This window comes from Stegostoma tigrinum, chromosome 42 (assembly GCF_030684315.1).
Source record: "Stegostoma tigrinum isolate sSteTig4 chromosome 42, sSteTig4.hap1, whole genome shotgun sequence".
Lineage (NCBI taxonomy): Eukaryota > Metazoa > Chordata > Chondrichthyes > Orectolobiformes > Stegostomatidae > Stegostoma > Stegostoma tigrinum.
Window position 1 is genome coordinate 4110865 of NC_081395.1, and position 20738 is coordinate 4131602.

A 20738-nucleotide genomic window follows, 5' to 3' on the forward strand; every position below is an offset into this window, starting at 1 on the left:
AGTGCCCGCTCCCCCAGCACTGACCATCCGACAGCGCCCGCTCCCTCAGCTCTGACCCCAGCATTGTTATTGTCAGGTTGGCATCTCCTAAGTGGCATTTTGAATCCCTGATCTTTTGCCCTGGAGGTGAAATTTCCTGGGAGAAGGACAAGGGGCAGCAGGTTCATGGGAACAGCACCCCCTGCACATTCCCCTCCGAGCCCCTCACCATCCCGACTTGGGAATATATCCCCGTTCCTTCAGTGTCGCTGGGTCAGAATCCCTGGAATTCCCTCCCTAAGGGGCATTGTGGGCCACCCCACAGCACATGGACTGCAGCGGTTCAGGAAGGCAGCTCCCCCCCCCACCTTCTCAAGGGGGCAATAAACACTGGGCCCAGGCAGGGATGTCCATATCTATTAATGAATAAAAGTATCTATTAATGAATAAAAATAAGGTGTTTCAGACAGGCTTAGAGTCACCATTTTGAATAAATGGAGAGGATGGTACACACTGCTGTGACTGAGCATCGGTGGGTGGGGGGGGGGGGCTGTGGGATGTTTGTGGATGTGGTGTTCATTGAGCGGGGGCCGCTCTGTCCTGGACGGTGTCGAGCTTCTTGAGTGTTGAAGGGAGTGACTAGTCACTGGTTCTCCTGGAATGAGAGAGGTAGCTCCGCATGGATTGGCGCAGGGACTGTACCCACCCGGCCTCAGGAGCGTCCCTTCTACCCTCTTCCCAAAGTGGTTCTATCCAAATTCCCAACCTCTGGGGACAGCCTTGCAGCTTCGAACAGTGACGACCCACCTCTCTGAGAGGATTCAGGTCAAAGGGCAATGATGGCTGACGTTAATGATGGGGTCGAGATGGGCAATTGTGGGGTACGGGCTTGAGGGGCTAGGTTACAGAGATCGGGAGGGGGTGACAGAGATAGGGAGGGGCTGGAGGGGGTTACAGAGATAGGGAGGGGGTGTAGGGGATGGAGGGGGTTACAGAGATAGGGAGGGGGTGTAGGGGCTGAAGGGGGTGGCAGATAGGGAGGGGGTGTAGGGGCTGGAAGGGGTTACAGAGATAGGGAGGGGGTGTAGGGGCTGGAGGGGGTGGCAGATAGGGAGGGGGTGTAGGGGCTGGAAGGGGTTACAGAGATAGGGAGGGGGTGTAGGGGCTGGAGGGGGTTACAGAGATAGGGAGGGGGGTAGGGGCCGGAGGGGGTTACAGAGATAGGGAGGGGGTGTAGGGGCTGGAGGGGGTTACAGAGATAGGGAGGGGGGTAGGGGCCGGAGGGGGTTACAGAGATAGGGAGGGGGTGTAGGGGCTGAAGGGGGTGACAGAGATGGGGGGGTTGTAGGGGGATGGAGGGGGTGACAGAGACAGGATGGGGTGTAGGGGGTGACAGAGATAGGGAGGGGGTGTAGTGGCATGGAGGGGGTGACAGAGATAGGGAGGGGGTGTAGGGGTGACAGAGATGGGGAGGGGGTGTAGGGGGTGACAGAGTCGGGGAGGGTGTGTAGGGGTGACAGAGACGGGTTGGGGGTGTAGGGGTGACACAGACGGGGAGGGGGTGTAGGGGTGACAGAGACGGGGAGGGGGTGTAGGGGGTGACAGAGATAGGGAGGGGGTTTAGTGGCATGGAGGGGGTGACAGAGATAGGGAGGGGGTGTAGGGGTGACAGAGATGGGGAGGGGGTGTAGGGGGTGACAGAGACGGGGAGGGTGTGTAGGGGTGACAGAGACGGGGAGGGGGTGAAGGGGTGACAGAGACGGGGAGGGGGTGAAGGGGTGACAGAGACGGGGAGGGGGTGTAGGGGTGACAGAGGGGGAGGTGGTGTAGGGGTGACAGTCGGGGAGGGGATGTAGGGGTGGCAGACGGGGAGGGGGTGTAGGGGTGACAGACGGGGAGGGAGTGTAGGGGTGACAGACGGGGAGGGTTGTAGGGGGTGACAGAGATGGGGAGGGGGTTTAGGGGTGACAGAGAGGGGGAGGGGTGTAGGGGTGACAGACGGGGAGGGGGTGTAGGGGTGACAGAGATGGGGAGGGGGTTTAGGGGTGACAGAGAGGGGGAGGGGGTGTAGGGGTGACAGACGGGGAGGGGGTGTAGGGGTGACAGAGATGGGGAGGGGGTTTAGGGGTGACAGAGATGGGGAGGGGGTTTAGGGGTGACAGAGAGGGGGAGGGGGTGTAGGGGTGACAGACGGGGAGGGGGTGTAGGGGTGACAGAGATGGGGAGGGGGTTTAGGGGTGACAGAGAGGGGGAGGGGGTGTAGGGGTGACAGAGACGGGGTGGGGGTGTGGAGGTGACAGAGACGGGGCGGGGGTGTGGAGGTGACAGAGACGGGGCGGGGGTGTGGGGGGTGAGGACTCCCGGGGTTGACTGGTGACGGGTACACTGTGTGTTGCAGACCTTCACTGCCTGGTGTAACTCTCACCTGAGGAAGGCCGGGACCCAGATCGAGAACATCGAAGAGGACTTTCGCAACGGCCTCAAACTCATGTTGTTGCTGGAGGTCATCTCAGGTCAGCTCCAACTCCCACCTCAGGCAGCACAGCAGGAGGCCATTCAGCCCCCTCGCTGAGCCTGTCCCACAGGAACAGGAAGCCATTCAGCCCCCTCGCTGAGCCTGTCCCACAGGAACAGGAAGCCATTCAGCCCCCTCGCTGAGCCTGTCCCACAGGAACAGGAAGCCATTCAGCCCCCTCGCTGAGCCTGTCCCACAGGAACAGGAAGCCATTCAGCCCCCTCGCTGAGCCTGTCCCACAGGAACAGGAAGCCATTTGGCCCCCTCGCCAAGCCTGTCCCACAGGAACAGGAAGCCATTCTGCCCCCTCGCCAAGCCTGTCCCACAGGAACAGGAAGCCATTCGGCCCCCTCGCCAAGCCTGTCCCACAGGAACAGGAAGCCATTCAGCCCCCTCGCCGAGCCTGTCCCACAGGAACAGGAAGCCATTCGGCCCCCTCGCCAAGCCTGTCCCACAGGAACAGGAAGCCATTCTGCCCCCTCGCCGAGCCTGTCCCACAGGAACAGGAAGCCATTCAGCCCCCTCGCTGAGCCTGTCCCACAGGAACAGGAAGCCATTCAGCCCCCTCGCTGAGCCTGTCCCACAGGAACAGGAAGCCATTCAGCCCCCTCGCTGAGCCTGTCCCACAGGAACAGGAAGCCATTCAGCCCCCTCGCTGAGCCTGTCCCACAGGAACAGGAAGCCATTTGGCCCCCTCGCCAAGCCTGTCCCACAGGAACAGGAAGCCATTCTGCCCCCTCGCCAAGCCTGTCCCACAGGAACAGGAAGCCATTCGGCCCCCTCGCCAAGCCTGTCCCACAGGAACAGGAAGCCATTCAGCCCCCTCGCCGAGCCTGTCCCACAGGAACAGGAAGCCATTCGGCCCCCTCGCCAAGCCTGTCCCACAGGAACAGGAAGCCATTCTGCCCCCTCGCCGAGCCTGTCCCACAGGAAGAGGAAGCCATTCTGCCCCCTCGCCGAGCCTGTCCCACAGGAACAGGAGAAGGCCATTCTGCCCCCTCACCGAGCCTGTCCCACAGGAACAGGAGAAGGCCATTCTGCCCCCTCGCCGAGCCTGTCCCACAGGAACAGCAGGAGGCCATTCAGCCCCCTTGCCAAGCCTGTCCCACAGGAACAGGAGGCCATTCAGCCCCCTTGCCAAGCCTGTCCCACAGGAACAGGAGGAGGCCATTCAGCCCCCTTTTTGTCTCAGTTTCAATGTTCCAAGTTGCTGTCTGTCCGGGGGAGGGGGAGGGGTGGGTGGTGGAGTTCCCAATTGGGTCTGGGGAGGTGACGGGAGGTCGCTCAGGCCATGAGGAGGGGTCAGGGAGGATGTTCTTTGTGTTTGCAGGTGAGCGGCTCCCTAAACCCGACAAAGGCAAGATGCGTTTCCACAAGATCGCCAACGTCAACAAAGCCCTGGACTACATCGCCAGCAAGGGGGTCAAACTGGTCTCCATTGGGGCAGAAGGTAGGTGCCTGTACCCTCTCCCTCAGGCCTCATGCACACCGTTGTCCTTCCCCTGCATGCTAGCCGCTATTCCACTGCCAGAGCCATCACCAATGTTTCATTCCCCATTCCTTCCCAAACCAGGACTCCCCTTCCCCTCTGGACTTGGGTACTGAGGCCAATTGAGCTTCACTCGGCTGTACCTGCCCCTTCCTTCTGACCACCTCCACCCTGATTTCCCCTGGCCACACCTGATCCCCGCTGACCCTCCCTCCTTACTCACTCACTCCTCCTTCTGCACCACCCCATTGCTCCACTGAACCGCTGCACTCCCCCACCACCATTACCCCTTCTCCCTGAGGTCCTCCCACCTGTTGGTAACGTTGCCTCTTCCTTTGCAGAAATTGTGGACGGGAATTTGAAGATGACACTCGGGATGATCTGGACCATCATCCTTCGTTTTGCCATCCAGGACATTTCAGTGGAAGGTGAGGGCAATGGCCATTCTGTGATTGGGCTAGAATGGTGAGCAGTGATTGGTCAGACTTGCTGAGGGGATGGGTGGGGAGGCCAGATAAACTTGAGGGCAGTGATTGGATGAAATTCAAGATCAAAACTTGGAGATGATCAACGGCAACACTGATTGGGTAATATCCTGGGGGAGGGCATTTAGGTTTAGGGTCAGGGTTTGAGAGGGGTCAGAGCTAGGAATTAGGGTTAGGGTGAGGATCAGGGAAGGGTTGGAGGTTAGGATTTGGGGTAGGGTTAGGGTCAAGGTTAGGGTTAGGGTTAGGGTTAGGTTTAGGGTTAGGGTTAAGGTTAGGGTCAGGGTTAGGGTTAGGGTTAGGGAAGAGTTGATGGTTAGGGTTAGGGTTAGAGTTTTGGATAGGGTTAGGGTTTGGGATAGGATTAGGGTTAGGGTTAGAGTTAAGGTTAGGGTTAGGGTGAGTGATTGGGTGAGAGTTTGGGATAGGGTTAGGGTTAGCGTGAGGGATTGGGTTAGAGTTTGGGTTAGGGTTAGGGATTGGTTTAGAGTTTGGGCTAGGGTTAGGGATTGGGTTAGGGTTTGGGTGAGGGATTAGTTTAGAGTTTGGGTCAGGGTTAGGGTTAGGGTGAGGGATTGGGTTAGAGCTTGGGTTAGGCTTAGGAATTGGTTTAGAGTTTGGGTTAGGGTTAGGGTGAGGGATTGGTTTAGAGTTTGGGTTAGGGTTAGTGTTAGGGTTAGGGTTAGGGTTAAGCTTAGGGTTCGGGTTAGGGTGAGGGATCGGGTTAGGGTTAGGGTTAGGGTCAGAGTTAAGGTTAGAGTTAGGGTGAGGGATTGGGTGAGAGTGTGGGATAGGGTTAGGGTTAGGGTTAGGGTTAGGGTTCAGGTTAGGGTGAGGGATCGGGTTAGGGTTAGGGTTAGGGTCAGAGTTAAGGTTAGAGTTAGGGTGAGGGATTGGGTTAGAGTTTGGGTTAGGGTTAGTGTTAGGGTTAGGGTTAGGGTTAGGGTTAGGGTTAGGGTCAGAGTTAGGGTGAGGGATTGGGTGAGAGTTTGGGATAGGGTTAGGGTTAGGGTGAGGGATTGGTTTAGAGTTAGGGTTAGGGTTTAGGTTAGGGTTAGTGTCAGAGTTAGGGTTAGAGTTAGGGTGAGGGATTGGGTGAGAGTTTGGGATAGGGTTAGGGTGAGGGATTGGTTTAGAGTTAGGGTTAGGGTTAGTGTTAGGGTTAGGGTTAGGGTTAGGGTTCAGGTTAGGGTTAGGGTCAGAGTTAGGGTGAGAGATTGGGTGAGAGTTTGGGATAGGGTTAGTGTTAGGGTTAGGGATTGGTTTAGAGTTAGGGTTAGGGTTAGGGTTCAGGTTAGGGTTAGGGTCAGAGTTAGGGTTAGAGTTAGGGTGAGGGATTGGGTGAGAGTTTGGGATAGGGTTAGGGTGAGGGATTGGTTTAGAGTTAGGGTTAGGGTTAGTGTTAGGGTTAGGGTTAGGGTTAGGGTTCAGGTTAGGGTTAGGGTCAGAGTTATGGTTAGAGTTAGGGTGAGAGATTGGGTGAGAGTTTGGGATAGGGTTAGTGTTAGGGTTAGGGATTGGTTTAGAGTTAGGGTTAGGGTTAGGGTTCAGGTTAGGGTTAGGGTCAGAGTTAGGGTGAGGGATTGAGTGACAGTTTGGGATAGGGTTAGGGTGAGGGATTGGTTTAGAGTTAGGGTTAGGGTTAGTGTTAGGGTTAGGGTTAGGGTTCAGGTTAGGGTTAGGGTAAGGGTTAGGGTTAGGGTTAGGGTGAGGGATTGGGTGAGAGTTTGGGCTAGGGTTAGGGTTACTAATTGGGTTAGAGTTAGGGTTAGGGTTACTAGTTGGGTTAGGGTTAGGGTTAGGGTTAGGGTTACTAGTTGGGTTCGGGTTAGGGTTAGGGTTACTAGTGATAGGGTTAGGGTTAGGGTTAGGGTTACTAGTTAGGGTTAGGGTTAGGGTTCGGGTTAGGGTGTGGGATCGGGTTACAGCTTGGGTTAGGGTTAGGGTGAGGGATCGGGTTAGAGTTTGGGTTAGGCTTAGGAATTGGTTTAGAGTTTGGGTTAGGGTTAGGGTGAGGGATTGGTTTAGAGTTTGGGTTAGGGTTAGTGTTAGGGTTAGGGTTAGGGTAAGGCTTAGGGTTCGGGTTAGGGTGAGGGATCGGGTTAGGGTTAGGGTCAGAGTTAAGGTTAGAGTTAGGGTGAGGGATTGGGTGAGAGTTTGGGATAGGGTTAGGGTTAGCCTGAGGGATTGGGTTAGGGTTAGGGTTAGGGTTCGGATTAGGGTTAGGGTCAGGGTTAGGGTTAGAGTTAGGGTGAGAGATTGGGTGAGAGTTTGGGATAGGGTTAGTGTTAGGGTGAGGGATTGATTTAGAGTTAGGGTTAGGGTTCAGGTTAGGGTTAGGGTCAGAGTTAGGGTTAGAGTTAGGGTGAGGGATTGGGTGAGAGTTTGGGATAGGGTTAGTGTTAGGGTGAGGGATTGATTTAGAGTTAGGGTTAGTGTTAGGGTTAGGGTTAGGGTCAGAGTTAGGGTTAGAGTTAGGGTGAGGGATTGGGTGAGAGTTTGGGATAGGGTTAGGGTTAGGGTTAGGGTTAGGGTTAGTGTTAGGGTTAGGGTTAGGGTCAGGGTTAGGGTGAGGGATTGGGTGAGAGTTTGGGATAGGGTTAGGGTGAGGGTTTGGTTTAGAGTTAGGGTTAGGGTTCGTGTTAGGGTTAGGGTTAGGGTTCAGGTTAGGGTTAGGGTTAGGGTTAGGGTCAGGGTTAGGGTTAGGGTTCAGGTTAGGGTTAGGGTTAGGGTTAGGGTCAGGGTTAGGGTGAGGGATTGGGTGAGAGTTTGGGCTAGGGTTAGGGTTAGGGTTACTAGTTGGGTTCGGGTTAGGGTTAGTGTTAGGGTTACTAGTGATAGGGTTAGGGTTAGGTTTACTAGTTAGGGTTAGGGTTAGGGTTACTAGTTGGGTTAGGGTTAGGGTTAGGGTTACTAGTTGGGGTGGTTAGGGTTAGGGTTACTAGTTGGGTTAGGGTTAGGGTTACTAGTTGGTGTGTTGGTCCAGGTTGTTTTGATTAATTCCTGAGGTCCTGCCATTGGTGAGTGTGTGTCCCCTCTCCCTGAACTGATAGGGTTAGGGTTAGGGTTAGGGTTACTAGTTGGGTTAGGGTTAGGGTTAGGGTTACCTGCGATAGGGTTAGGGTTAGGGTTAGGGTTACTAGTTGGGTTAGGGTTAGGGTTAGGGTTAGGGTTAGGGTTAGGGTTAGGGTTAGGATTACTAGTTGGGTTAGGGTTAGGGTTAGGATTACCTGCGATAGGGTTAGGGTTACTAGTTGGGTTAGGGTTAGGGTTAGGGTTACTAGTTGGGTTAGGGTTAGGGTTACTAGTTGGGGTGGTTAGGGTTAGGGTTAGGGTTAGGGTTACTAGTTGGGGTGGTTAGGGTTAGGGTTAGGGTTACTAGCTGGGTTAGGGTTAGGGTTAGGGTTAGGGTTAGGGTTAGGGTTAGGGTTAGGGTTAGGGTTAGGGTCAGGGTTAGGGTGAGGGATTGGGTGAGAGTTTGGGATAGGGTTAGGGTGAGGGTTTGGTTTAGAGTTAGGGTTAGGGTTCGTGTTAGGGTTAGGGTTAGGGTTCAGGTTAGGGTTAGGGTTAGGGTTAGGGTCAGGGTTAGGGTTAGGGTTCAGGTTAGGGTGAGGGATTGGGTGAGAGTTTGGGCTAGGGTTAGGGTTAGGGTTACTAGTTGGGTTCGGGTTAGGGTTAGTGTTAGGGTTACTAGTGATAGGGTTAGGGTTAGGTTTACTAGTTAGGGTTAGGGTTAGGGTTACTAGTTGGGTTAGGGTTAGGGTTAGGGTTACTAGTTGGGGTGGTTAGGGTTAGGGTTAGGGTTACTAGTTGGGTTAGGGTTAGGGTTAGGGTTACTAGTTGGGTTAGGGTTAGGGTTACTAGTTGGTGTGTTGGTCCAGGTTGTTTTGATTAATTCCTGAGGTCCTGCCATTGGTGAGTGTGTGTCCCCTCTCCCTGAACTGATAGGGTTAGGGTTAGGGTTAGGGTTACCTGCGATAGGGTTAGGGTTAGGGTTAGGGTTACTAGTTGGGTTTGGGTTAGGGTTAGGGTTAGGGTTACTAGTTGGGTTAGGGTTAGGGTTAGGGTTACTAGTTGGGGTGGTTAGGGTTAGGGTTACTAGTTGGGTTAGGGTTAGGGTTAGGGTTACTAGTTGGGGTGGTGGTCCAGGTTGTTTTGATTAATTCCTGAGTTCCTGCCATTGGTTAGGGTTAGGGTTAGGGTTAGGGTTACTAGTTGGGTTAGGGTTAGGGTTAGGATTACCTGCGATAGGGTTAGGGTTACTAGTTGGGTTAGGGTTAGGGTTAGGGTTACTAGTTGGGTTAGGGTTAGGGTTACTAGTTGGGGTGGTTAGGGTTAGGGTTAGGGTTAGGGTTACTAGTTGGGGTGGTTAGGGTTAGGGTTAGGGTTACTAGTTGGGTTAGGGTTAGGGTTAGGGTTACTAGTTGGGGTGGTGGTCCAGGTTGTTTTGATTAATTCCTGAGGTCCTGCCATTGGTGAGTGTGATGGGTTAGGGGTAGGGTTACCTGCGATAGGGTTAGGGTTAGAGTTAGGGTTAGGGTTAGGGTTACTAGTGATAGGGTTAGGGTTACTAGTTAGGGTTAGGGTTAGAGTTAGGGTTGGGGTTAGGGTGAGGGATCGGGTTAGAGCTTGGGTTAGGGTTAGGGTGAGGGATCCGGTTAGAGTTTGGGTTAGGCTTAGGAATTGGTTTAGAGTTTGGGTTAGGGTGAGGGATTGGTTTAGAGTTTGGGTTAGGGTTAGTGTTAGGGTTAGGGTTAGGGTAAGGCTTAGGGTTCGGGTTAGGGTGAGGGATCGGGTTAGGGTTAGGGTCAGAGTTAATGTTAGAGTTAGGGTGAGGGATTGGGTGAGAGTTTGGGATAGGGTTAGGGTTAGCGTGAGGGACTGGGTTAGGGTTAGTGTTAGGGTTAGGGTTAGGGTTCGGGTTAGGGTTAGGGTCAGAGTTAGGGTTAGAGTTAGGGTGAGAGATTGGGTGATAGGGTTAGGGTTAGGGTTAGGGATAGGGTTAGGGTTAGGGTTCAGGTTAGGGTTAGGGTCAGAGTTAGGGTGAGGGGTTGGGTGAGAGTTTGGGATAGGGTTAGGTTTAGCGTGAGGGATTGGCTTAGAGTTTGGGTTTGGGTTAGGGTTAGTGTTAGGGTGCGGGATTGGGTGAGAGTTTGGGATAGGGTTAGGGTGAGGGTTTGGTTTAGAGTTAGGGTTAGTGTTAGTATTAGGGTTAGGGTTAGGGTTAGGGTTAGGGTCAGGATTAGGGTGAGGGATTGGGTGAGAGTTTGGGCTAGGGTTAGTGTTAGGGTTACTAGTTGGGTTAGGGTTACTAGTTGGGTTCGGGTTAGGGTTAGTGTTAGGGTTAGGGTTACTAGTGATAGGGTTAGGGTTAGGGTTAGGTTTACTAGTTTGGGTTAGGGTTAGGGTTAGGGTTAGGGTTAGGGTTAGGTTTACTAGTTTGGGTTAGGGTTAGGGTTAGGGTTAGGTTTACTAGTTTGGGTTAGGGTTACTAGTTGGGGTGGTGGTCCACGTTGTTTTGATTAGGGTTAGGGTTAGGGTTAGGGTTAGGGTTACTAGTTGGGTTAGGGTTAGGGTTAGGGTTAGGGTTACTAGTTGGGTTCGGGTTAGGGTTAGGGTTACTAGTTGGGTTTGGGTTAGGGTTACCTGCGATAGGGTTAGGGTTAGGGTTACTAGTTGGGGTGGTTAGGGTTAGGGTTAGGGTTACTAGTTGGGTTAGGGTTAGGGTTACTAGTTGGGGTGGTTAGGGTTAGGGTTAGGGTTACTAGTTGGGTTAGGGTTAGGGTTAGGGTTAGGGTTACTAGCTGGGTTAGGGTTAGGGTTAGGGTTAGGGTTAGGGTTAGGGTTAGGGTTACTAGTTGGGGTGGTTAGGGTTAGGGTTACTAGTTGGGTTAGGGTTAGGGTTAGGGTTACTAGCTGGGTTAGGGTTAGGGTTAGGGTTAGGGTTAGGGTTAGGGTTAGGGTTAGGGTTACTAGTTGGGGTGGTTAGGGTTAGGGTTAGGGTTACTAGTTGGGTTAGGGTTAGGGTTAGGGTTACTAGCTGGGTTAGGGTTAGGGTTAGGGTTAGGGTTAGGGTTAGGGTTAGGGTTAGGGTTACTAGTTGGGGTGGTTAGGGTTAGGGTTACTAGTTGGGTTAGGGTTAGGGTTAGGGTTACTAGTTGGGTTAGGGTTAGGGTTAGGGTTACTAGTTGGGGTGGTGGTCCAGGTTGTTTTGATTAATTCCTGAGGTCCTGCCATTGGTGAGTGTGTGTCGCCTCTCCCTGAACTGATGTACCCTCAGTGGAAGGAATGTGGTGCCGATGGTATGGTCTGATGTCCTGGGCTGGGATTTGAAGCTACTGTCTCACACAGTGAATAATATGGAGGGTTCTCCTGGTAACAAGGTGCCCATACATGGGATCCACAAGTGATAATCACTTCCGACGGTAGGTCAGGTGTCAGTACGAGGCTGAGTGACTACTAGGTGAGACATAGATACAGGGAGGTCTCAGATATAACACGAGATGGCTGTTTCCAGTCAGCGATAAGATATCAATAAAGAAATGTTGCGGAATGGAAAACTCAGAATTGAATTTCAGGAGAGAATTGACCAACTCAGAGATCGGAGAGAGAAGCCTTTAAGTTGGTATGGGGTTGGAAGATGGGGTAAAGCAGTTGGGCGAAGCTCATGGTGTCTATGGAAGCCTGAGGGAATTAACTGAGGCCTACACGGGCAGGCACTTTGCTGCAATTGCCACGGTAACCCATGCACTTCGACCTATCTTTCAGAAACCTCGGCCAAGGAGGGTCTACTGCTTTGGTGCCAGCGCAAGACAGCTCCCTATCGGAATGTGAACGTACAGAATTTCCACATCAGGTACAGGGCAAGTGGGGGAGACATAACCCCCACCCTACCCCCTTCCCACACCATCACTCCCCCATTCGCCATCCCCACCGCCCCTTCCCACACCATCACTCCCATTCCCATCCCCACCGCCCCTTCCCACACCATCACTCCCATTCCCATCCCCACCGCCCCTTCCCACACCATCACTCCCATTCCCCAGCCCCACCACCCCTTCCCACACCATCACTCCCATTCCCATCCCCACTGTCCCTTCCCACACCATCACTCCCATTCCCCATCCCCACCCTACCCCCTTCCCACACCATCACTCCCATTCCCCATCCCCACCCTACCCCCTTCCCACACCATCACTCCCATTCCCCATTCCCACCCTACCCCCTTCCCACACCATCACTCCCATTCCCCATCCCCACCCTACCCCCTTCCCACACCATCACTCCCCCATTCTCCATCCCCACCGCCCATTCCCACACCATCACTCCCATTCCCCAGCCCCACCGCCCCTTCCCACACCATCACTCCCATTCCCCATCCCCACCCTACCCCCTTCCCACACCATCACTCCCATTCCCCATCCCCACCCTACCCCCTTCCCACACCATCACTCCCATTCCCCATCCCCACCTTACCCCCTTCCCACACCATCACTCCCATTCCCCATCCCCACCCTACCCCCTTCCCACACCATCACTCCCATTCCCCATCCCCACCCTACCCCCTTCCCACACCATCACTCCCATTCCCCATCCCCACCGCCCCTTCCCACACCATCACTCCCCCATTCTCCATCCCCACCGCCCATTCCCACACCATCACTCCCATTCCCCATCCCCACCGCCCCTTCCCACACCATCACTCCCATTTCCCATCCCCACCGCCCCTTCCCACACCATCACTCCCATTCCCCAATTCCCCACCACCCCTTCCCACACCATCACTCCCATTCCCCAGCCCCACCGCCCCATCCCACACCATCACTCCCCTATTCCCTAACCTCACCACTCCTTCCCACACCATCATTCCCATTCCCCATCCCCACCACTCCTTCCCACACCATCAGTCCCATTCCCCACCACCCCATTTCACACCAAACACACCCCCTTTCCCCACCGCCCCTTCTCACACCAAACACACCAATTCCCCACTGCCCCTTCCCACATCAAACACCCCCCATTCTCCACCGCCCCATTTCACACCAAACAGCCCCCCATTCCCCACCGCCCCATTTCACACCAAACAGCCCCCCTTTCCCCACCGCCCCTTCCCACACCAAACACCCCCCATTCCCCAGCGCCCCTTCCCACACCAAACACCACCCATTCCCCACCGCCCCATTTCACACCAAACACACCCCTCATTCCCCACCGCTCCTTCCCACACCAAACACCACCCATTCCCCACCGCCCCTTCCCAGAACATCACTCCCCACTCCCCCATTCCCCACCGCCCCTTCCCACACTATCACACCCCATTCCCCCATTCCCCACCGCCCCTTCCCACACCATCACACCCCATTCCCCCATTCCCCAGCGCCCCTTCCCACACCATTACCCCCCATGCCCCCATTCTCCAATGCCCCTTCCCACACCATCATCCCCCAACTTCCATTCCTCAACCCCCTTACCAGCCCAAACACCCCCCATCCCCACTGCCCCTTCCCACACCGCCCCTTTCCACAGCAAACACCCCCATCCCCACACCCACACCAAACACCCCCATCCCTCCATTCCCCAATGACTTTTCAACACAAAAATACAGGCCCCATCCCCCAACCCCACACCCCATTCCCACACCATCACCCACCATCCCCCAAATCCCACCCCACCTTCCCACACCATCCCCCAAATCCCACACCACCTTCCCACACCATCACACACCATCCCCCATCCCACCCCCTTTTCCACACCAAACACCCCATTCTCCATCCCCATCCCACTTTTCACACCAAACAACCCCACTGCCTCATCCCCACTGCCCTTTCCCACATCATCATCCCCCATCTTCCATCCCCACCACCCCTTCCCACACCAAAAGCACCCCATTCCCAAACTTCCAGCCCACATCCCAGAATCCTCACCAGAGGCAATTCATGAGAGAGACATCCCCAGGATGTGAATGAGACAGGGAGAGGGTGGGAATGAGGGAGTGGATGAGAGTAAGGGAGAGGGTAGGAATGAGGGAGTGGATGAGAGTAAGGGAGATGGTGGGAATGAGGAAGCGAATGGGAGTGAGGAACTTGGGGAGATGGTGGGAATGAGGGAGTGGATAGGAGTGAGGGACTTGGGGAGATGGTGGGAATGAGGGAGTGGATGGGAGTAAGGGTGATGGTGGGAATGAGGGAGAGAATGGGAGTGAGGGACTTGGGGAGAGGGTGGGAAAGAGATGTGGAGAGGATGAGGGAGACGGGGAGATGGAGATGGGGTGAGGGTGAAGGGGTGAGGATAAGGGAGATGTGGAGAGAATGAGGGAGATGGGGTGAGGGTGAGGGAGATGGGGTGAGGATGAGGGAGATGAGGTGAGGGTGAGGGAGATGGGGTGAGGGTGAGGGAGATGGGGTGAGGGTGAGGGAGATGAGGTGAGTGTGAGGGTGAAGGAGACGTGGTGAGGGTGAGGGAGATGTGGTGAGGGAGGTGGGGTGAGGAAGATGGGGTGAGGGGAAAGGGGTGAAGGTGAGGGAGATGGAGTGAGGGTGAGGGAGATGGGGTGAGGGTGATGGGGTGAGGGAGATGGGGTGAGGGTGATGGGGTGGCAGTGAGGGTGATGGGGTGACTGTGAGGGAGATGAGGTGAGGGTGAGGGTGACGGGATGAGGGCTGGTCAGTGCATTCAGGAAATTCCTCATGAGGGGCATCGCTTTGTAAACTTCCTGCTCCTGCTTTCTATTTTCCTGTGATTAATCTGCTTTTGTTCTGTCTTTCTCTCTCTCTTGTGCCCTCTCTCGGTCTCTCTCTCTCTCTGAAGCTGGAAGGATGGCCTCGCGCTGTGCGCTCTCATCCACAGACACAGGCCTGACCTCATCGACTACTCCAAGCTTCGAAAGGTCCTCCATTTCTGTAAACCCTCTCCTTCTCTGTCTGCTTCACTCAAGTAACCTGAGGCCCAATGCCTAAACTCATCAATGGTGGAGGGAGGGGTCAACAGGGTGAGGAGTAGAGAGGGTGAGGGGTAGGGATAGAGAAGGGTAGGGATAGAGTGGGGAAGGATATGGAGGGGGTGGGGTAGAGGAGGGTCTGGGTAGAGAGGGGGAGGGGTAGGGACAGAGAGGGGTAGGGATAGAGTGGGGAAGGATATGGAGGGGGTGGGGTAGAGATGAGTATGGGTAGAGGGGGGTATGGGTAGAGAGGGGAAGGATAGAGAGGGTGAGGGGTAGAGAGGGGTCTGGGTAGAGAGGGGGAGGGGTAGGGACAGAGAGGGGTAGGGGTAAGGATAAAGAAGGGGAGGGGTGGGGGAGGATAGAGAGGGGTAGGGGTAGAGGGGGGAGGATAGAGAGGGGCATGGGTAGAGAGGGTGATGGGTAGGGTGGAAGGATAGAAGGGGGAGGGGTAGAGTTGGGTAAGGGTTGAGGGGGGGCGGGATAGGGATAGAGAGGGGTATGGGTGGGGGGGGAGGATAGAGAGCAGGAAGGGTAGAGAGGGGGGAGGATAGAGAGGGAGAGGTGTAGAGAGGGAGTAGGGCACAGAGATCAGTGGATAGAGAGATTAAGAATAGATAGAGAAATCAGTGGATAGAGAGATGAAGGATTGAAAGTGGGATCATTGGATGGGGGAGGATGGAGAGGTCAGTGGATGGAGAGATGAAGGATAGATAGAAAGATCACTGGATAGAGAGACGAAGGATAGATAAAGAGATCAGTGGATAGAGAAATGAAGGATAGATAAAGAGATCAGTGGATAGAGAGATTGAAGAATAGAGAGAACAATGGAATGAGATGGAAGGTTAGAAAAATAGAAAGATAGAGATGTCTGAATAGAGATGGGAGATAAGAGATTCAGTGGATAGAAATGAAAGGATAGAGATATGGAAGGATAGTGAGGTTGATGGATAGAGATAGAAGGATAGAAAGATGGTGAGGATAAATAGATTGAAGGATAGGGAGATTGGTGGATGGGTAAATCGTTGGATAGAGAGATCAGTGGAAGGGAGGATCAATGGATACAGAGATGGACAGAGAGGTAGAGAGATTCTTGTTTGATTAGCAGTTTGATGGGTCTGATCCAGCTCAACAGGACTGAATGGCCTCCTTGTGGCCTAGGTCAGTCTTTCCATTCCTGGTTTGGTGTTGACCCTCTGGAAGATTCTAGAAGGGTTCTGTGGGCTTGAAATTCAGCACAAACCTCCCAAAACATTCCCCTCCCCCCGGGAGTGTGTGTGGAGTTGGTGGGGGAGGAGTCACATTACAGGCGAGCTGTGCACAGGGTGGTACTGCTGAGGTGTTGGTAAGGCCTGGGGAGGGAGTCACATCTGTCTGATCATCCTCTTCCACACCCACACTCTCTGTCTCTGTCTCCCAGGATGATCCCATCGGGAACCTAAACCAGGCCTTTGAGGTAGCTGAGAAATACCTGGATATTCCCAAAATGTTGGATGCTGAAGGTGATGCCTCTTTCCATCTCACCCTCCCGCCTTTTCTATCCCCTTCTCTCCATCTCATTCCCCTTTTCTCCATCCCCTTCCTCCTTTCTCTATCCCCCTCTCCATCCCCTTCCCCCTTTCTCCATCCCCCCTCTCCAACTCCTTCCCCCTTTCTCCATCTCCCTCCCCCTTTCTCTATCTCCCTCTCCCTCTCTCCATCTCATTCCCCTTTTCTCCATCCCCTTCCTCCTTTCTCTATCCCCCTCTCCATCCCATTCCCCTTTTCTCCATCTCCTCCCCACTTTCTCTATCCCCCTCTCTCCATCTCCCCTTTCTCTATTCTCCTCTTTCCATCTCCTTCCCCCTTTCTCTATCTCCCTCCCCCTCTCTCCATCCCCTTCCCCCTTTCTCCATCCCCCCTCTCCAACTCCTTCCCCCTTTCTCCATCTCCCTCCCCCTTTCTCTATCTCCTTGCCCTTTCCTCCATCCCCTTCCCACCTTCTCTATCTCCCTCTCCCTCTCTCCATCTCATTCCCCTTTTCTCCATCCCCCCTTTCTCTATCCCCCTCTCTCCATCTCCTTCTCCCTTTCTCCATCTCCCTCCCCCTTTCTCCATCTCTCCATCTTCCTTCTCTCTCTCCCTGTATCCTTCCCTCCCTACCTCCATCTCCCTCACTCTCCCTATATCTGCCACTGCCCCCAGCCACACCTCCCTCCTTCTCTGTGTCTGTCTTCTGAACCCTCCATCTCTCCTTCTCACCACTTCTCTTTCTCTGTCTACCTTAGCAGTGGGTTGTACAAACATCTTAATCAGGAGCAACATGTGGCCACTCAGCCCCTCAGTCTGAGAACCCCTATCGTCTCAGATCGTGGCTGGTCTGCTGAACCCCACTTTCACCCCCCTCCATCTCCCTTGCCAACAGTCATCAATCAGAGACCTCTCAAATTGGCCTTGACAGGGGATAGAGAAAGTGGGGAGGAGATAGAGAAAAGGGGAATGGGATGGAGAGGGGGATAGTGACCCCCCGATTTTTCTGCCTTTTCCCTGGAGAGAGAGAGGCCACCCCTCAGCTCAGAGAGAAGACATTCTCTCCCCATCTCTGTCTACAATGGGAGGGCCCTCATCCTGAGAGTGCGTCACCCCCACCCGCCCAGATCTTCCGTGGGGCGGGGGAGTAAACATACTCTCCCCCTGTGCCTCTACCCACACCCAACACGAATGTGGACCTCACCCATCTCAGGAAGGTCAACCCTGTCTCTTCCTGGAGACTTTGTCCGGTCCCACCTTTCCTCATAGGACCACAAGAGATAGGAACAGAAATTAGGCCATTCAGCCCATCGGGTCTGCTCCACCATCCAATCATGACTGATAAGTTCGTCAGCCCCATTCTTCTGCTTTCTCCCCATAACCCTTGATAATCAAGAACCTATCTACCTCAGTCTTAAGTGTTCTCAATGACCTGGCCCCCACGGCCTTCCGTGGCAGTGAGTTCCAGTTCCAGAGATTCACTGCTTCCTGGCTGAAGAAGTTTCTCCTTCTCTCCGTTCTAAAAGGTCTTCCCTTTACTCTGAGGCTGTGCCCTCGGGTCCTAGTCTCAATTCCCAGGAAGAAACCAAGAGAATATCCCCTCTGAGTTGCCTCCAACGCGAGTCTGGGCCTCTGCGAGTGAGGAGATGGGAACGCCACGCAAAGCCACTTCAGCCACGAACACACGAATGGCCTGGCCCCCCAACCCCTCCGGGTTTATCCTGCACCAGCATCCCCCGACCCCCAGCAATGACTGCCCAACCTGGATCTCCCTTCCCGATCACTCACTGTGCCTGGAGACCAACCCAGGACACCCAGATCCCTCTGCCCCATGGTCGCTGGGAATTCGATGGGGATGCTGTCAGGGAATGGGAGGGTTGGGGAGCAGCTTGATCACACAGTTCAACACACAATCAATGTCTCTGCCCTCTCTCCCCCTGTTCCCCTCAGATATTGTGAACACACCAAAACCCGATGAAAAAGCCATTATGACCTATGTTTCATGCTTCTATCACGCCTTCGCTGGAGCTGAGCAGGTACAGCGTCCAACAAGATATATCAGCATTTCTTCATTCATCTCACCTGAGGGGGCGCGGGACTTACACATCTCACCAGGTCTCAGTGCCCCCTCCCTCAGTACTGACCCTGCGACAGTGCCCACTCCCTCAGCACTGACCCTCCGGCAGTGCTTGCTCCCTCAGCACTGACCCTCCGACAGTGCCCGCTCCCTCAGCACTGACCATCCGACAGTGCCCGCTCCCTCAGCACTGACCCTCCGACAGTGCCCACTCACTCAGCACTGACCCTCTGACAGTGCCCGCTCCCTCAGCACTGACCCTCCGACAGTGCTCGCTCCCTCAGCACTGACCCTCCGACAGTGACCACTCCCTCAGCACTGACCCTCCGACAGTGCTCGCTCCCCCAGCACTGACCCTCCGACAGTGCCCGCTCCCTCAGCACTGACCCTCCGACATTGCCCGCTCCCTCAGCACTGACTCTCTGACTGTGCCTGCTCCCTCAGCACTGACTCTCTGACAGTGCCCACTCCCTCAGCACTGACCCTCCGACAGTGCCCCCTCCCTCAGCACTGACCCTCCGACAGTGCCCCCTCCCTCAGCACTGACCCTCCCACAGTTCCCGCTCCCTCAGCACTGACCCTCCGACAGTACCTGGTCCCTCAGCACTGACCCTCCGACAGTGCCCGCTCCCTCAGCACTGACCCTCCGACAGCTCCCGCTCCCTCAGCGCTGACCCTCCAACAGTGCCTGCTCCCTCAGCACTGACCCTCCGACAGTGACCACGCCTTGAATCCAACATGGGAACAGCGTCTGGAAAATTCCATCCCTTTTCTGTCCGGGAGATTCCTGGTAACCTGACGTCTTTCATCATGGCGTGGGTCACCTGCACGCGTGGGGAGGTGTGAGGCGAGGGGTTGGCCTTGGGGTCTGTGTTGCATGGTAAGGCGAAACGAAGCATTCCATAGTCGATAATCCATGCTCTGTGTTTGTTCTCTCTGTCTAGGCCGAGACTGCGGCCAATCGAATCTGCAAAGTGCTCGCAGTCAACCAGGAGAATGAGAAACTCATGGAGGAGTATGAGAAGCTAGCCAGTGAGGTAGGTACCCTCGAGGGAGGGAGGTTTCCTCGAGGGACGGAGGGAGGGAGGTTTCCTCGGGGAAGGGAGGGAGGGAGGTTTCCTCGGGGAAGGGAGGGAGGGAGGTTTCCTCAAGGCTGGGAGGTTTCCTCGACTGAGGGAGAGAGGTTTCCTCGGGGAAGGGAGGGAGGGAGGTTTCCTCGAGGGAGGGAGGGAGGGAGGTTTCCTCGATGGAGGGAGGGAGGGAGGTTTCCTCAAGGCTGGGAGGTTTCCTCGACTGAGGGAGAGAGGTTTCCTCAGGGAAGGGAGGGAGGGAGGTTTCCTCGAGGGAGGGAGGGAGGGAGGTTTCCTCGATGGAGGGAGGGAGGGAGGTTTCCTCACGGCTGGGAGGTTTCCTCGACTGAGGGAGAGAGGTTTCGTCAATGAAGGGAAGATTTCCTCAATGGAGGGAGGGAGGTTTCCTCGAGGGAGGGAGGGAGGGAGGTTTCCTCGATGGAGGGAGGGAGGGAGGTTTCCTCAAGGCTGAGAGGTTTCCTCGACTGAGGGAGAGAGGTTTCGTCAATGAAGGGAAGATTTCCTCAATGGAGGGAGGGAGGTTTCCTCGAGGGAGGGAGGGAGGGAGGTTTCCTCGGGGAAGGGAGGGAGGGAGGTTTCCTCGAGGGAGGAATGCGGTCCCTGTAACTCCCTAGAAATCCAAACTCAAAACCCAAAGTCCATTCTCCTCCAGCCTGTCCCATAAGAACACAGGGAGGCTATTCAGCCCCGTCCTTGAACCTTTCCCATAGGAGGAGGCCATTCCGGCCCCTCTTCCAGCCTGTTACACAAGAACAAGGGGAGGCCATTCAGCCACCTCCTACAACCTGTCCTGCAGGAGGAGGCCATTCCAGCCTCTCTTCGAGCCTGTCACACATGAACAGGAGGAGGCCATTCGGCCCGCTCATTAATTCTGTTGGACAGGCGGAAGGCAGTCCGTCCCTCTCAGATGCCTCCCTCTCATACCTCTCTCTCCCTGTGCAGCTGCTGGAATGGATCCGTCGCACGATCCCTTGGCTGGAGAACCGGATCCCGGAGAAGACGATGAGGGCGATGCAGCAGAAATTGGAGGATTTCCGGGATTACCGGAGGGTTCACAAACCACCTCGGGTGCAGGAGAAATGCCAGCTGGAGATTAACTTCAACACGCTGCAGACCAAACTGCGGCTCAGTAACAGGCCTGCCTTCATGCCCTCCGAGGGCAAGATGGTGTCTGTAAGTATGGCCGCCAGGGTGGGGGTGGTTGAAGAGGGAGGGTGTGTGTGTGTGTCTGGCGAGATGCGAGGCGTCTGGTAATTAACCCCCCCCCCCAAGCCGCTTTGGACTCCCATCCCAAAGACTCCAACCAAATGCCCTATTCACTGTCCACCATCAATGTGACCTTCTCAAAATGGCTGCTTTGACCACTGTGTTTCCCACACGGAGGGATTCTCAAGATGGCGGAGGTGAGCTTCCCTCATTGACATCAGGGCTGCAGCCGGGCCTCATGGGGTGTGTTGGGGTTTGGGGGTGGGGGTTGGGATTTGTTGAGTTTTGGTCCCCTCACTTTTGGCATGTCATAGGGGCAAGAGGAGGCCATTCGGACACTCCAGGCTTTCCTATGTTTGATATGACCACGCCTGATCTGATAGTGACCTGAAACCCACTTTCCTGTCTCCCCCAATCCCCTCCAATAGCCCTCAGCCCCCTCCTCATTGA

At 55.0% G+C, this 20738-nt stretch overlaps 1 protein-coding gene across 1 annotated transcript in view; it reads left to right on the top strand.

The window, feature by feature from the left end:
* LOC125449288 (alpha-actinin-2) overlaps positions 1-20738 on the top strand; it is a 70755-nt gene that overhangs the window by 22368 nt on the left and 27649 nt on the right. Inside the window, exons 2-10 of the mRNA XM_059641509.1 lie at positions 2378-2492; positions 3825-3944; positions 4325-4411; positions 11237-11324; positions 14276-14354; positions 15826-15907; positions 17865-17950; positions 18936-19028; positions 20025-20255. Of these exons, the coding sequence (XP_059497492.1) occupies positions 2378-2492; positions 3825-3944; positions 4325-4411; positions 11237-11324; positions 14276-14354; positions 15826-15907; positions 17865-17950; positions 18936-19028; positions 20025-20255 (981 nt within the window). The remainder of the gene's footprint in view (positions 1-2377; positions 2493-3824; positions 3945-4324; positions 4412-11236; positions 11325-14275; positions 14355-15825; positions 15908-17864; positions 17951-18935; positions 19029-20024; positions 20256-20738) is intronic.